The 13,854-nt window shown below is 50.8% G+C and overlaps 1 protein-coding gene across 2 annotated transcripts in view; it reads right to left on the bottom strand.

Annotated features, from left to right (window-relative positions):
* Positions 1 to 355: 355 nt before the first annotated feature.
* Positions 356 to 13,854, bottom strand: part of PECAM1 (platelet and endothelial cell adhesion molecule 1) — a 39,096-nt gene continuing 25,597 nt past the window's right edge. The window contains exons 13-16 of one of the 2 annotated variants that reach the window (XM_075579947.1): positions 13,279 to 13,347; positions 12,281 to 12,337; positions 6,964 to 6,986; positions 356 to 1,332 (exon numbers count right to left, since the gene is read on the bottom strand). In XM_075579947.1, the coding sequence (XP_075436062.1) occupies positions 1,303 to 1,332; positions 6,964 to 6,986; positions 12,281 to 12,337; positions 13,279 to 13,347 (179 nt within the window). In that variant the 3' untranslated portion in view covers positions 356 to 1,302. The remainder of the gene's footprint in view (positions 1,333 to 6,963; positions 6,987 to 12,280; positions 12,338 to 13,278; positions 13,348 to 13,854) is intronic. The other variant, XM_075579948.1, reaches the window with a different exon arrangement.

The raw sequence follows: 13,854 nt of genomic DNA, 5'->3' as shown, positions 1-13,854 counted from the left end.
AAACCAGCATACATTGCGTGGCATACATGTCAATTCTTCATAGCTTCTGGTATGGGTGCTTTAATTCTCCCTTCTCTCTCTCTCTTCTCTCCCTCCTCCCTCTCTTCTTTCTCCCTTCTCCCCTCTCTCCATCCTCTCTTCTCTCTCCCCCCCTCTCTCTCTTCTCTCTCCATCCTCTCTTCTCTCTCTCCCTCCTCTCTTCTCTCTCCCTCCTCTCCCCTCTCCTCTCTCTCCCTCCTCCCTTCTCCCCTCTCTCTTCTCTCTCCATCCTCTCTTCTCTCTCTCCCTCCTCTCTTCTCTCTCTCCCTCCTCTCTTCTCTCTCTCCCTCCTCTCTCCCCTCCTCTCTCTCCCTCCTCCCTCTCTCTCTCTTCTTTCTCCCTTCTCCCCTCTCTCTTCTCTCTCCATCCTCTCTTCTCTCTCTCCCTCCTCTCTCCCCTCTCTCTCTCTCCTCTCTCCCCTCTCTCTCAATGTTTCGAACCACACGTGCTAGACAAAGAACCAGAGTGGTTCCAACCGAAGGAATCTGTTTTGGGTTTATTCCTGGAGAGTGCTGTGTGTCATAGTTTATTGCAGGGGTGCGCAAACTGGGGGGGCTCTTACAGAGGTCCCGCACACTTCCCCAAAGCATTTAAATGAAATGCCGGTGGGGAGCGCACAAGGCCACTGTAAGTTCCCTTACTGTATCTCCGGCGGCTTCTGGCGACATGTCACCATGGCAACGCGGCATCAGAAACGCCGCAGATAAGGTAAGGGGGGGAGGGGGGCGAGCGTGGAGAGCAGACAGGGGGGCGCAGATGGAAAAGTTTACGCACCCCTGGTTTATTGCATACTATTTGTGAACAGGTCTGGTTTACCCGGGGCGGATGGGGCCTTTCATTGAGTAAATGGGGAAACAGTAAAAAATTGCTAAATAATTAGTGTAAATTGCTGAAGTCTATTTTTTTTAAAATATATAAATATATATTTTTACTTTTGCTGTTACAAACCGGCAGTGCTGCTTCAAAGACATCCCCGCGCGCCTATGATGTTGCCGAGTATAACTAAGATACTAATTTTAGTGCGGGAACGTTAAAAAAAAAAAAAAAAAAAAAAAAAGAAGCACGTTCACGATTTATAAGTATATTCTTATTAATAATACCAAATCCTTGGTAGACTTAATTGTTCGCCCTGATGAGGTATTAATTACAACGAGTAAGACTGCAATTTTATAAATAAGTGCCGTGGAGTTTTTTTTCAAACATCTGCTTCTTCTCTCCCTTCAAGGTGATGCTTCTTCATCCGCTGAGCCGTTTGTTTGATTTCTAGGTGGCATCGGGGGAGCCTTCTATTCTCTGTGGAGGATGGGGGAGAAAAAAAAAAATAGGGGGGGTTTATAAGGAGTGTACAGCAAGGCCCCGCTTTTCGGTGATCCGCTGATATGGCGGTACCGAGAAGGGGGCCGCCATGTCTGCGCATGCGCAGAACGGGGGAAGTCAGAGGTCGCGCATTCGCAGAGCGGGCGGTTGCCGAGGGTGCGCATGCGCAGAATGAAGATTGCCGGTTTGCGCATGCGCACATGCCGAAAATCGCCGGTTCCGCTTTCCGGAGATTTTCGCTTTACGGCGGGCCCTTAGAACGGAACCCGCCGCGTTACTGGGGCCCCCCTGTACAACAAAAAGACGAGAGCCCCAATGCTAATCCAACGTGAGAAATTATTTAGTACGTTCCTGTGTGTTTTATTTATATTCTTTCTTCATTTAGTTCAATACTTAGGCCCAAATATTATAAGCCCGCGAGCACGTCGCGGTGACCCCATTCCAGCAGGTCCCACACTACCAATATTACACTGTCTCGTGTGTTTCTTACTGCAGGGAGACGAGAGGAAACGGAACACGGCAGCACTCGGCACGGGGTGCGTGACGTACTGCGTGCAGCGCCTAAAGGGTTAACATTAAAGAAGCACTGCATGGGACAAGCGTGCAGTGCCTAAAGGGTTAACATTAAAGAAGCACTGCATGGGACAAGCGTGCAGCGCCTAAAGGGTTAACATTAAAGAAGCACTGCATGGGACATGTGTGCAGTGCCTGAAGGGTTAACATTAAAGAAGCACTGCATGGGACATGTGTGCAGTGCCTAAAGGGTTAACATTAAAGAAGCACTGCATGGGACATGTGTGCAGTGCCTAAAGGGTTAACATTAAAGAAGCACTGCATGGGACATGTGTGCAGTGCCTGAAGGGTTAACATTAAAGAAGCACTGCATGGGACATGTGTGCAGTGCCTAAAGGGTTAACATTAAAGAAGCACTGCATGGGACATGTGTGCAGTGCCTAAAGGGTTAACATTAAAGAAGCACTGCATGGGACATGTGTGCAGTGCCTGAAGGGTTAACATTAAAGAAGCACTGCATGGGACATGTGTGCAGTGCCTAAAGGGTTAACATTAAAACAGCCGGCAGGGGGACGCAGGAAAAAAAGATTGCGCATAACCTTACCCGTTACCCTAAACCCCTAACCTCTTACTCAAAATCCCCTAACCTTACCCCTTACCCTAAACCCCTAACCTCTTACTCAAAATCCCCTAACCTTACCCTAAACCCCTAACCCCTTACTCAAAATCCCCTAACCTTACCCCTTACCCTAAACCCCTTACTCAAAATCCCCTAACCTTACCCCTTACTCTAAGCCCATAACCCCTTACTCAAAATCCCCTAACCTTACCCTTACCCTAAACCCCTAACCCCTTACTCAAAATCCCCTAACCTTACCCTTACCCTCTAACCCCTTACTCAAAATCCCCTAACCTTACCCTTACCCTAAACCCCTAACCCCTTACTCAAAATCCCCTAACCTTACCCTAAACGCCTAACCCCTAACCCCTTACTAAAAATCCCCTAACCTTACCCCTTACCCTAAAACCTCCTAATCGTACCCCTGCCATAAAAAGCTTAACCTTACCCTTTACCCTAAAAAGCTTAATCCCTTACCCTGAAACCCCAACAATTAACCCCTAATGCTAACCCCTCACATTAGGGGTGAAACGGCCGGGGGCTGACTGTGCCCGGCAGCTGAACGGCAGCATCGGAGAAAGGTCCCATTCCGCTTTACATAGCGTTGGCATGTGAAGGGTTATATCCCACGATCCCTATATACAAGATGGGTATATAGAGGGTGACGTCCCAGGACCGCCCCGGGGCGAGGAGCGGCTCCGTGGGATAATCACTACCTTTGAAGTGGGTGAACCCAGATCAAGTCCCAGTGTCGGGTCCTTGAGACATTGGGCAAGTAATTCTATCTCCCGGTGCCTCCGGCACGGAAATTAGATTGTAAGCTCTTTGGGGCAGGTACTAACTGTGCCTCAAAATTATACGTACAGTCCATCTACTGTTGTAGCTTCAAACTGTAACAATAGATAATGTTACCTTATTAATATTAGGATACATTGTAGCTGCTGAGTTACACGGACTGATGGATTGATTTGAAACTGAGAGGCGGCCATTTAGTGAGACCCAGGGAAGCAGGATCTCTGCTGATCGATCACAGGAGTACAAATCGATCAGCAGCTTAGGTAATTAGTTTTCCATAAAGGTAATCAAAGGCTGCGGATATTAAAACGAATAAAAAGATTTGATTTTTTTTTTTTTAAAGCTGCCTGGATTGCCTCTTTAATGCCTTGTGCTGTACGCTTATCAGAGGGTATTCAACGGGGATGGGAGAAAGGGACATTTCAATGTTCATTACTGTGTATCACCCCGCGGTGGCTGTGATGGCAGATACAGTATATACGTTTAAGTTAATATCTGGGCTTTTTTTTGTTAGAAAGGAAATGTACAGTAGTATATGTACACAATTAAAACAGTGTTGATCCAGGGAGCGGTTTAATTGCCATTTACTGGAGTCATAATGTTGCTTGCACTTGGTTTTTCTGGATCAATAGACATAGAACATCAATAGAATAACACTACGAGTCTGTCAGCCGGCTGGGACTTAGCACAACAGTGAATTCAATGGACGCTTGCATCCTGTTCTCAGACTGTGCTAACGTCTCTCAGACCAGGGGGGCTCAACTCCAGTCACCAAACAGGTCCGGTTTTCAGGATATCCCAGCTTCAGCACAGGTGGCTCAATCAATTACACCACCTGTGCTGATGCTGGGACTGATTGGGCCACCTGTGCTGAAGTTGGCACTGACTGAGCCCCCTGTGCTGAAGCTGGCACTGACTGAGCCCCCTGTGCTGAAGCTGGCACTGACTGAGCCCCCTGTGCTGAAGCTGGGACTGATTGAGCCACCTGTGCTGAAGCTGGCACTGACTGAGCCCCCTGTGCTGAAGCTGGCACTGACTGAGCCCCCTGTGCTGAAGCTGGCACTGACTGAGCCCCCTGTGCTGAAGCTGGGACTGATTGAGCCACCTGTGCTGAAGCTGGCACTGACTGAGCCCCCTGTGCTGAAGCTGGGACTGATTGAGCCACCTGTGCTGAAGCTGGCACTGACTGAGCCCCCTGTGCTGAAGCTGGCACTGACTGAGCCCCCTGTGCTGAAGCTGGGACTGACTGAGCCCCCTGTGCTGAAGCTGGGACTGATTGAGCCCCCTGTCCGAAGCCGAAGTATCCTGAAAACCTGACCTGTTGGCGGCCCTTAAGGTTTGGAGTTGGCAACCCCCTTGCTTTAAACCCTTTAACACTAATACATTGTCAGCAGTGGGGCTGGGTGCTTTTCACAGCTAACACACACAGACGCACACACCCACACAGACGCCCACACAGACGCACACACAGACGAACACACAGACGCACACACAGACGCACACACAGACGCACACACAGCTAGCACACATAGCTAGCACACACAGACGCCCACACAGACGCCCACACAGACGCCCACACAGACGCCCACACAGCTAGCACACACAGACGCACACACAGCTAGCACACACAGACGCACACACAGACGCACACACAGACGCCCACACAGACGCACACACAGACGCCCACACAGACGCACACACAGACGCACACACAGCTAGCACACACAGATGCACACACAGCTAGCACACACAGACGCCCACACAGCTCGCCCACACAGACGCCCACACAGACGCCCACACAGACGCCCACACAGACGCCCACACAGACGCCCACACAGACGCCCACACAGACGCCCACACAGACAGCACACACAGACAGCACACACAGCTAGCACACACAGCTAGCACACACAGCTAGCACACACAGCTAGCACACACAGCTAGCCCACACAGCTAGCCCACACAGACGCCCACACAGACGCCCACACAGACGCCCACACAGCTAGCACACACAGACGCACACACAGACGCCCACACAGACGCCCACACAGACGCCCACACAGACGCACACACAGACGCCCACACAGACGCCCACACAGACGCCCACACAGACGCCCACACAGACGTCCACACAGACGCACACACAGACGCCCACACAGCTAGCACACACAGACGCCCACACAGACGCCCACACAGACGCCCACACAGACGCCCACACAGACGCCCACACAGACGCACACACAGACGCCCACACAGACGCCCACACAGACGCCCACACAGACGCCCACACAGACGCCCACACAGACGCACACACAGACGCACACACAGACGCACACACAGACACGCACACAGACGCCCACACCCAGTTTGTCCCTTCCACACGGGTTCTGTGTACATCTCGGGAGATTATACCCCAGTGGCTTCATTGTTACTGCATATTACTTCTTTTTTTTCACAGCAGAGACAATAAAACGATATATCAACTTCACGGCGGCCAAACGGACGCATTCCCACTCTAATTTAAATAAACACAGGGAATGTGACCCGCACAAGAGCAAACAAACCATCATTTGAGCGAGCAGATTTGAAACCCCATATCGGAGCAGAAGAAGTCGAATTAATTGGGTTACTCTGTAAGGGAACTGGGAGGGGGTTTCCTTCCTGAAATTTGAATCGACAGGTTGCGACGCGAGCTGAAGAACGCAGTCTTTGAAAACACATCGAAGGAAATATCTTAACAATGAAAAGGCGTCTTAGCCAAGAAAGTCTCATTCTGCATTGTTGGGTGTATTATATTCGGAGTCTTTTTATTTTATTTTACACCCAGATCCATAGAACGTCTTTAATTCACTTAAAGGAGCAATCCGTGCAATATCCTACGGGTGTGTTTTTTTTTAAAAATAAATCAGTTCTGTAGTATTAGAGAATGCATTTTTTTTAAAATTATTATTATTCAACGCTTAATGCCATTTTTAATAAGTTTTAATATACTGAGCATCTTTTTGATTTCTATAGCGGGCTTTAGCCCACCTCCCCAGCAGTGCAAGATCTTTGCAACACTTTCCTGTTTGGGTTCATTTGTCGCCAATGTTCCCAGCAGTTTGAGCTGCAAACTGTAACAATAGATACTGTTACCGTAGTAATATAAGGATACATTGTAGCTGCTGAGTTACACTGACTAAAGGATTGATTCAGCACAGGTGGCTCAATCCGTCTCAGCTTCAGCACAGGTGACTCAATCCGTCCCAGCTTCAGCACAGGTGGCACAATCCGTCTCAGCTTCAGGACAGGTGGCACAATCCGTCTCAGCTTCAGCACAGGTGGCTCAATCCGTCTCAGCTTCAGCACAGGTGGCTCAATCCGTCTCAGCTTCAGCACGGGTGGCTCAATCAGTCCCAGTCTTTGGCTGAGCCTCTGATTGAGCCACCCGTGCTGAAGCTGGGATATCCTCAAAACCCGTCCTGTTGGGGGGGGGGGGGGGACTGGAGTTGAGCACCCCCTGCACTAGTGAGCACACACATCAAGTGCCAGTACGAATAATCCCGTTGGAATCCAGTAACCCACACCGGCGTTGGACGCACGCGGACTTTAGGCGTGGTGCGCTTAGCGGCACGGTAAGAAATGAAGCGGCAGCCAAGTGAAAGAGCAATACATACTTTGCTATGAAAATGCGTACTCACCGCAGAATGCCGCTCCCCTGCGCCTGCGGAGAGAAAGAGACAGAGGTTTGACCGCGGCTGTGTATTTTAACGCTGCTGCTGCGCCTGGATGGAAGAATCGCACGTTTCTTCGCTATACTGTTGGGAAAAGGAATTTAAAAGCACCTGAAACAGCAGATTCATTCGCCCTGAAGTCGGAAGCGCGTCCCAGTTTTGTACGCCGTTTGCAAATCGTTCTAAGTCGATTAAAAGATCTTTCCGGGTAAATTGTCGCAGTTTTACATTTCCGAAATGTTGAACCTACCCCCCACCCCCTGGTGACCAACCCCCCCTCCCTCGGTGACCACCCCCACCCCCCTCCCTCGGTGACCACCCACACCCCGCACCCCCCGGTGACCACCACCGCCCCCCACCCCCCGGTGACCAACCCCCCCTCCCTCAGTGACCAACCCCCCCCTCCCTCAGTGACCAACCCCCCCCTCCCTCAGTGACCAACCCCCCCCTCCCTCGGTGATTAACCCCCCCTACCCCCCGGTGACCAACCCCCCCTCCCTTGGTGACCACTCCCACTCCCCTCCCTTGGTGACCACCCCCACCCCCCCACCCCCCAGTGACCACCCCCACCCCCCGGTGACCACCCCCCCCTCCCTCGGTGACCACCCCCCCCTCCCTCGGTGACCACCCCCCCCTCCCTCGGTGACCACCCCCCACCCCCCAAAATGTTTTAGGCTTTGACACCCACATCTCTATTTTGGAGGTTAGTGAGTCTCCTGGAAGACACAGCGCTGATGGGGTTAAGGCCCAGATACATCTAGCAGTGCTAAGGAGAAATGGAGATGTTATCAGTCAGTCCCTGCTTCAGCACAGGTGGCTCAATCAGTCCCAGCTTCAGCACAGGTGGCTCTATCGGTCCCAGCTTCCGCACAGGTGGCTCTATCGGTCCCAGCTTCAGCACAGGTGGCTCAATCAGTCCCAGCTTCAGCACAGGTGGCTCAATCAGTCCCAGCTTCAGCACAGGTGGCTCTATCGGTCCCAGCTTCCGCACAGGTGGCTCTATCGGTCCCAGCTTCCGCACAGGTGGCTCTATCGGTCCCAGCTTCAGCACAGGTGGCTCAATCAGTCCCAGCTTCAGCACAGGTGGCTCAATCAGTCCCAGCTTCAGCACAGGTGGCTCTATCGGTCCCAGCTTCAGCACAGGTGGCTCAATCAGTCCCAGCTTCCGCACAGGTGGCTCTATCGGTCCCAGCTTCAGCACAGGTGGCTCAATCAGTCCCAGCTTCAGCACAGGTGGCTCAATCAGTCCCAGCTTCAGCACAGGTGGCTCAATCAGTCCCAGCTTCCGCACAGGTGGCTCTATCGGTCCCAGCTTCAGCACAGGTGGCTCAATCAGTCACAGCTTCAGCACAGGTGGCTCAATCAGTCCCAGCTTCAGCACAGGTGGCTCAATCAGTCCCAGCTTCAGCACAGGTGGCTCTATCAGTCCCAGCTTCAGCACAGGTGGCTCAATCCGTCCCAGCTTCAGCACGGGTGGCTCAATCAGTCCCAGCTTCAGCACAGGTGGCTCTATCGGTCCCAGCTTCCGCACAGGTGGCTCTATCGGTCCCAGCTTCAGCACAGGTGGCTCAATCAGTCCCAGCTTCAGCACAGGTGGCTCAATCAGTCCCAGCTTCAGCACAGGTGGCTCAATCAGTCCCAGCTTCAGCACAGGTGGCTCTATCAGTCCCAGCTTCAGCACAGGTGGCTCAATCCGTCCCAGCTTCAGCACGGGTGGCTCAATCAGTCCCAGCTTCAGCACAGGTGGCTCAATCAGTCCCAGCTTCAGCACGGGTGGCTCAATCAGTCCCAGCTTCAGCACAGGTGGCTCAATCAGTCACAGCTTCAGCACAGGTGGCTCAATCAGTCACAGCTTCAGCACAGGTGGCTCAATCAGTCACAGCTTCAGCACAGGTGGCTCAATCAGTCCCAGCTTCAGCACAGGTGGCTCAATCAGTCACAGCTTCAGCACAGGTGGCTCAATCAGTCCCAGCTTCAGCACGGGTGGCTCAATCAGTCCCAGCTTCAGCACAGGTGGCTCAATTAGTCACAGCTTCAGCACAGGTGGCTCAATCAGTCACAGCTTCAGCACAGGTGGCTCAATCAGTCACAGCTTCAGCACAGGTGGCTTAATCAGTCCCAGCTTCAGCACAGGTGGCTCAATCCGTCCCAGCTTCAGCACGGGTGGCTCAATCAGTCCCAGCTTCAGCACAGGTGGCTCAATCAGTCCCAGCTTCAGCACGGGTGGCTCAATCAGTCCCAGCTTCAGCACAGGTGGCTCAATCAGTCACAGCTTCAGCACAGGTGGCTCAATCAGTCACAGCTTCAGCACAGGTGGCTCAATCAGTCACAGCTTCAGCACAGGTGGCTCAATCAGTCCCAGCTTCAGCACAGGTGGCTCAATCAGTCCCAGCTTCAGCACGGGTGGCTCAATCAGTCCCAGCTTTAGCACGGGTGGCTCAATCAGTCCCAGCTTCAGCACAGGTGGCTCAATCAGTCACAGCTTCAGCACAGGTGGCTCAATCAGTCACAGCTTCAGCACAGGTGGCTCAATCAGTCACAGCTTCAGCACAGGTGGCTTAATCAGTCACAGCTTCAGCACAGGAGGCTCAATCAGCATTGCATGCAAGTTGACCAAAAATGTACTCATTTTCGGAGCGCACCCCCCCCCCCCACACTTTTTCCTTAGCACTGCTTGATGTATCTGGGCCTAAGAGGTGGTTTCCTCTGCCTCCCCCCAAACTTTTTTTTTTTTTAAGTTTATACAAGCGAATGCGACCAGAATTGGCCGTTATCTCGGCTGGAGTTTGCCTGAATATTTTTCCCTGCTCCAAAGCGCGGCAGCTCTGCGCGTTATCAGCCGCGGCCATCTGTAAACAATGAAATCGAAACGCCGGCCGCCACAGACAGACTCGTGTGATACTGCCCTTATCTGCGGGAAACCTTTTTCCTGTGCAGCAACTCAGGGGGAAAAAAAAAACCCTTCAAAACAACAAAGCGTCCTAACGCCTTCCAAAAATACCTCCCGAATTTGTCGGCGTGTGATGAGGGAAAGCAGGTGGGCTGACAGATTCTGACTTCTGTATGCTTCTTTATCCTTTTTTAAAGCTGCCGACCAAGCGATATCCTATGTGTGTTTTATTTTTTTTTACATAAATCAGTTCTATGAGAAAATACTTGTAGCGTTTTTTTTTTTTAAAACAACTCTGAATGACATTGTTAATGTATTATAATGTAACAAGCATTTTTTTTTGTTTCTATAGCAACCGTTTACAAAGTCACACCCACTTCCTCTTCTGAACCAGGCTCGGGCACATCCCCTTTTTGAGCCCTGCCCTCTCTCTAGCAGTGCACAAATTGCATCTAGTGACTGCCTGGTCATATGATCTTCCCCACAGAACTGTGCATCTTTGGTCCTCTTCTGCTACACTGACAGCCATTTAGTGAACCCCCGAGTCGAATGATCAGCAACTTAGCTAATTACTTATCATTGTGTGAATTATATTGATGCACATATTAAAGGGGAGGGGGGGAGAAACTGGACTGCTGCTTTAAATCATAATACGTTTCTATTTTTTTGGCCCTGGTGTGTTACAGTCATCTTAATGGTTGCTCTTCCCCTATATCTCTTTGGCTGACAATGACCGGGCTATTACGTTTGCACCGACCAGCAGAGGGGAAGAGATTGGTGGGTATTCCATGCAGCCTTCGCGGAGAATCTTTCTCCACCGGTCCGGTCACAAGAGAGGTCGCCCGGGCGTTTCGTTATAATGGTTACATCGCAAGTTACTAAATCATACATTTAAAAAAACACGCATGCGCGCGTGTGATTATTTTCAGTAAGGCATCGGGCACGGAAATGTCACCTAATAATGCACATGCCACTACCATGAATCCACTTTCATCCATTACCCATGGGGACTGGGATGGCAGATACAGTAGATATGTTCACAAAAAAAGGTTGGGTACATCTTTAGAAAGGAAAGGTATACAGGGATATACCAAATAAGTATACATGGGAAGGATGATGATCCAGGGAGTAATCTGATTGCCAATTCTTGGAGTCAGGAAGGAATTTATATTTTCCCCTTATGAGATATCATTGGATGATGTGACACTGGGGTTTTTTGTTTGCCTTCCTCTGGATCAATAAGGAAGTAGAGATATAGGATAAAGTATCTGTCGTCTAAAATTAGCATAGGTTGAACTTGATGGACGTACGTCTTTTTTCGACCACATCTACTATGTAACTTTGTAACTATGTCACTATGTCACTATGTAACTTTGTAACTTTAAATAAGGTCGTGGGGTGGCTTTGGGCTTTAGCATCACTTAGTGAATGGTGCCCTAAACCTTGGACTGCTTTAACACCCTTTGGTTGCCAGAGCATTGCTGACCCCTGGCAATTAAGCTGTTAAAGGCAGTGTCGTCTACCCCCTGTATATACGCCATATGGTAAAAGGATCAGCACGCATGCTATATATACGGCCCCTCTCCGGATGACATTATGAGGCGAGGAAATGCCCTGCAGAGGGCTACCAGGATATCTGAATTCCAGATGTCAGGGGGGCGGGGGGAGGATTGTGCTGAATGTAATGAACTATGTAACTATGTAACTATGTAATTAAAGTGAGCGAACAACAAAAGAAAAAAAGAAAGCGTTTAAATAAAGGAAAGCGCCGGGAATAACTGGTTTTTACTGTTGTAGAAAAAATGTAAAAAAAAAAAAGAAAGATGGGGTAACGGACAGACGGGTAACGGTCAGGCGGGTAACGGACAGGCGCGTAACGGACAGACGGGTAACGGACAGGCGGGTAACGGTCAGGCGGGCAACAGACAGACGCGCAACGGACAGACGCGCAACGGTCAGACGCGCAACGGTCAGACGCACAACGGACTGCCGGACAGCAATTTCTCTGTGTACAGCATTTACCCCAGAGGGGGTTATTCATTCAACTGCGGCAGTGCCAGTCGGGGAACTGTTGCATGGAAACTCGTATCAATGGCAGTTTCACAATAACGCATGCTGGTGAACCCTTTCACCCTGTCATTGCTGCCCAGTGTTGGCGAATGTCACCGATATTTCACCGATGTGTCTGCGGTGACTTTCTGAGTCCACGCTCCGGTTTGGGTTTGCGCCCCTGATCCCGCGGTAACTCCCACTCCAGCCAAGGTGGGGGTGGGGGGGGGGGTGGGGAGGGATAACGCCGGATCTGGGTGCGCCAACGCGACCCGGAGCTTGATGCGCCGGCGACCTTGAATATGTCCTTGATCTCTCGTGTTTGTTGGTCTCTAGCTTACTTACCAGGGTTAGACTTTCTGATTTCACTATAAACTGTATCAGTCCCCTTCTTTACAGGAGCTGGAAAATGTATTGGCACAGAATCAATGGCGGGGACTACAGCAGTGGCCCGCGCCACCCGAAATATATATATATGTATTTATCCTTTCTTGAACCGGGAGGCCTCCCTGAGCTAATTCACGGTCACGACATTTGCCAGCCACACACTTAATGGCTGTAGTGTCAGGGTTCGTTCAGCCAGCCAATAGGAAGCTGTGACATCATCGGGATATGACATTGCTATGTTTTATTCGTGACCCCCAACAGCCATATTTGTAGGGGTTTTTTTTGGGCGTCAAGACTGGCACACCGCGGAACTGGGTGGTCCTTGGAGGTCAGGTGACCACAGCTCAGGTGAGGGTAAAAAAAAACAAAATAATCATCATTTTTGGGGAGAATTGCTTGAAACCGTTTAGCGCCCTTTGGACGTACTGTACAAAGTACATCATGGTGTCCGGCACACCAGGGACACTTATAGCATATCCTGTATATCATGACAAGGATGCACACGCAGAAAACCAACGCAGCAATCGTAAGAGCGTTACCGGTCAGCTACTTCTGTGCCCGCGGCGCCCTGCGTCGCTTCCGGATCATGTGATCGCTCCTGAGTGATCACATGATGTCTACGTCATCCCGGTGATGTTGACCAAAATGTCCTCCCCCGTAGGTATGTATCCGGTGGCCAGCTATCCCCTGTAGAGCGGGCATAGCGCCGTGATGTACTGGGTACGGTGACTATCTCCAGGGCAACTCCCAAAAAATCCAAATAAACCAACGTTTCGGTCCCGAAGGACATTTTTTGCCGACATCGCCGGAATGACGTAGACATCGGGAACGATCACATGGCCAGGAGGTGGCGAAGGGCGCCGTGGCCTCAGAGGTGGCAGGACCCTCCTGCATTGAAGGGGTTAGGGCGCGCAAAGCTTTAGCACCATTTAGTCAATCTGCTCCTTGGGCATTACCTCGATGAGGGTCGGGCATCGCGAGCTCCACCTCAGTGTACTCCACTTCATGGTTTTGCTGGTCGAGTCCTGCAGACACAGATCGCCATTGTTACTAATATACACGGTTTCCTCATCGGATCCAGACTCGGAGCATTCACTCCCCCTCATTACTTCCACAGGTCAACGTGATGTACTGACCTCAGCAATATATAGGCTTTTGGGTTATTGTGACACACACACACACACACACACACACACACACACACACACACACACACACACACACACACACACACACACACACAGAGAGACTCACACAGAGACTCACACAGACACACACACACAGACACACACACACAGACACACAGACACACACACACAGACACACACACAGACACACACACACACAGACACACACACAGACACACACACACATTGACACACACACACACACACACATTGACACACACACACATTGACACACACACACATTGACACACACACACACACATTGACACACACACACACATACACACACACACAAAGGACCCTGAGAGGTTGGAAAGCTTGTAACATATCCACTACTTGTTGGCC

Source organism: Ascaphus truei, chromosome 22 (genome assembly GCF_040206685.1).
Source record: "Ascaphus truei isolate aAscTru1 chromosome 22, aAscTru1.hap1, whole genome shotgun sequence".
Classification (NCBI taxonomy): Eukaryota; Metazoa; Chordata; class Amphibia; order Anura; family Ascaphidae; genus Ascaphus; species Ascaphus truei.
Note: the sequence above shows the minus strand (reverse complement) of the source record. Positions and strands in the feature narration are given on the sequence as shown.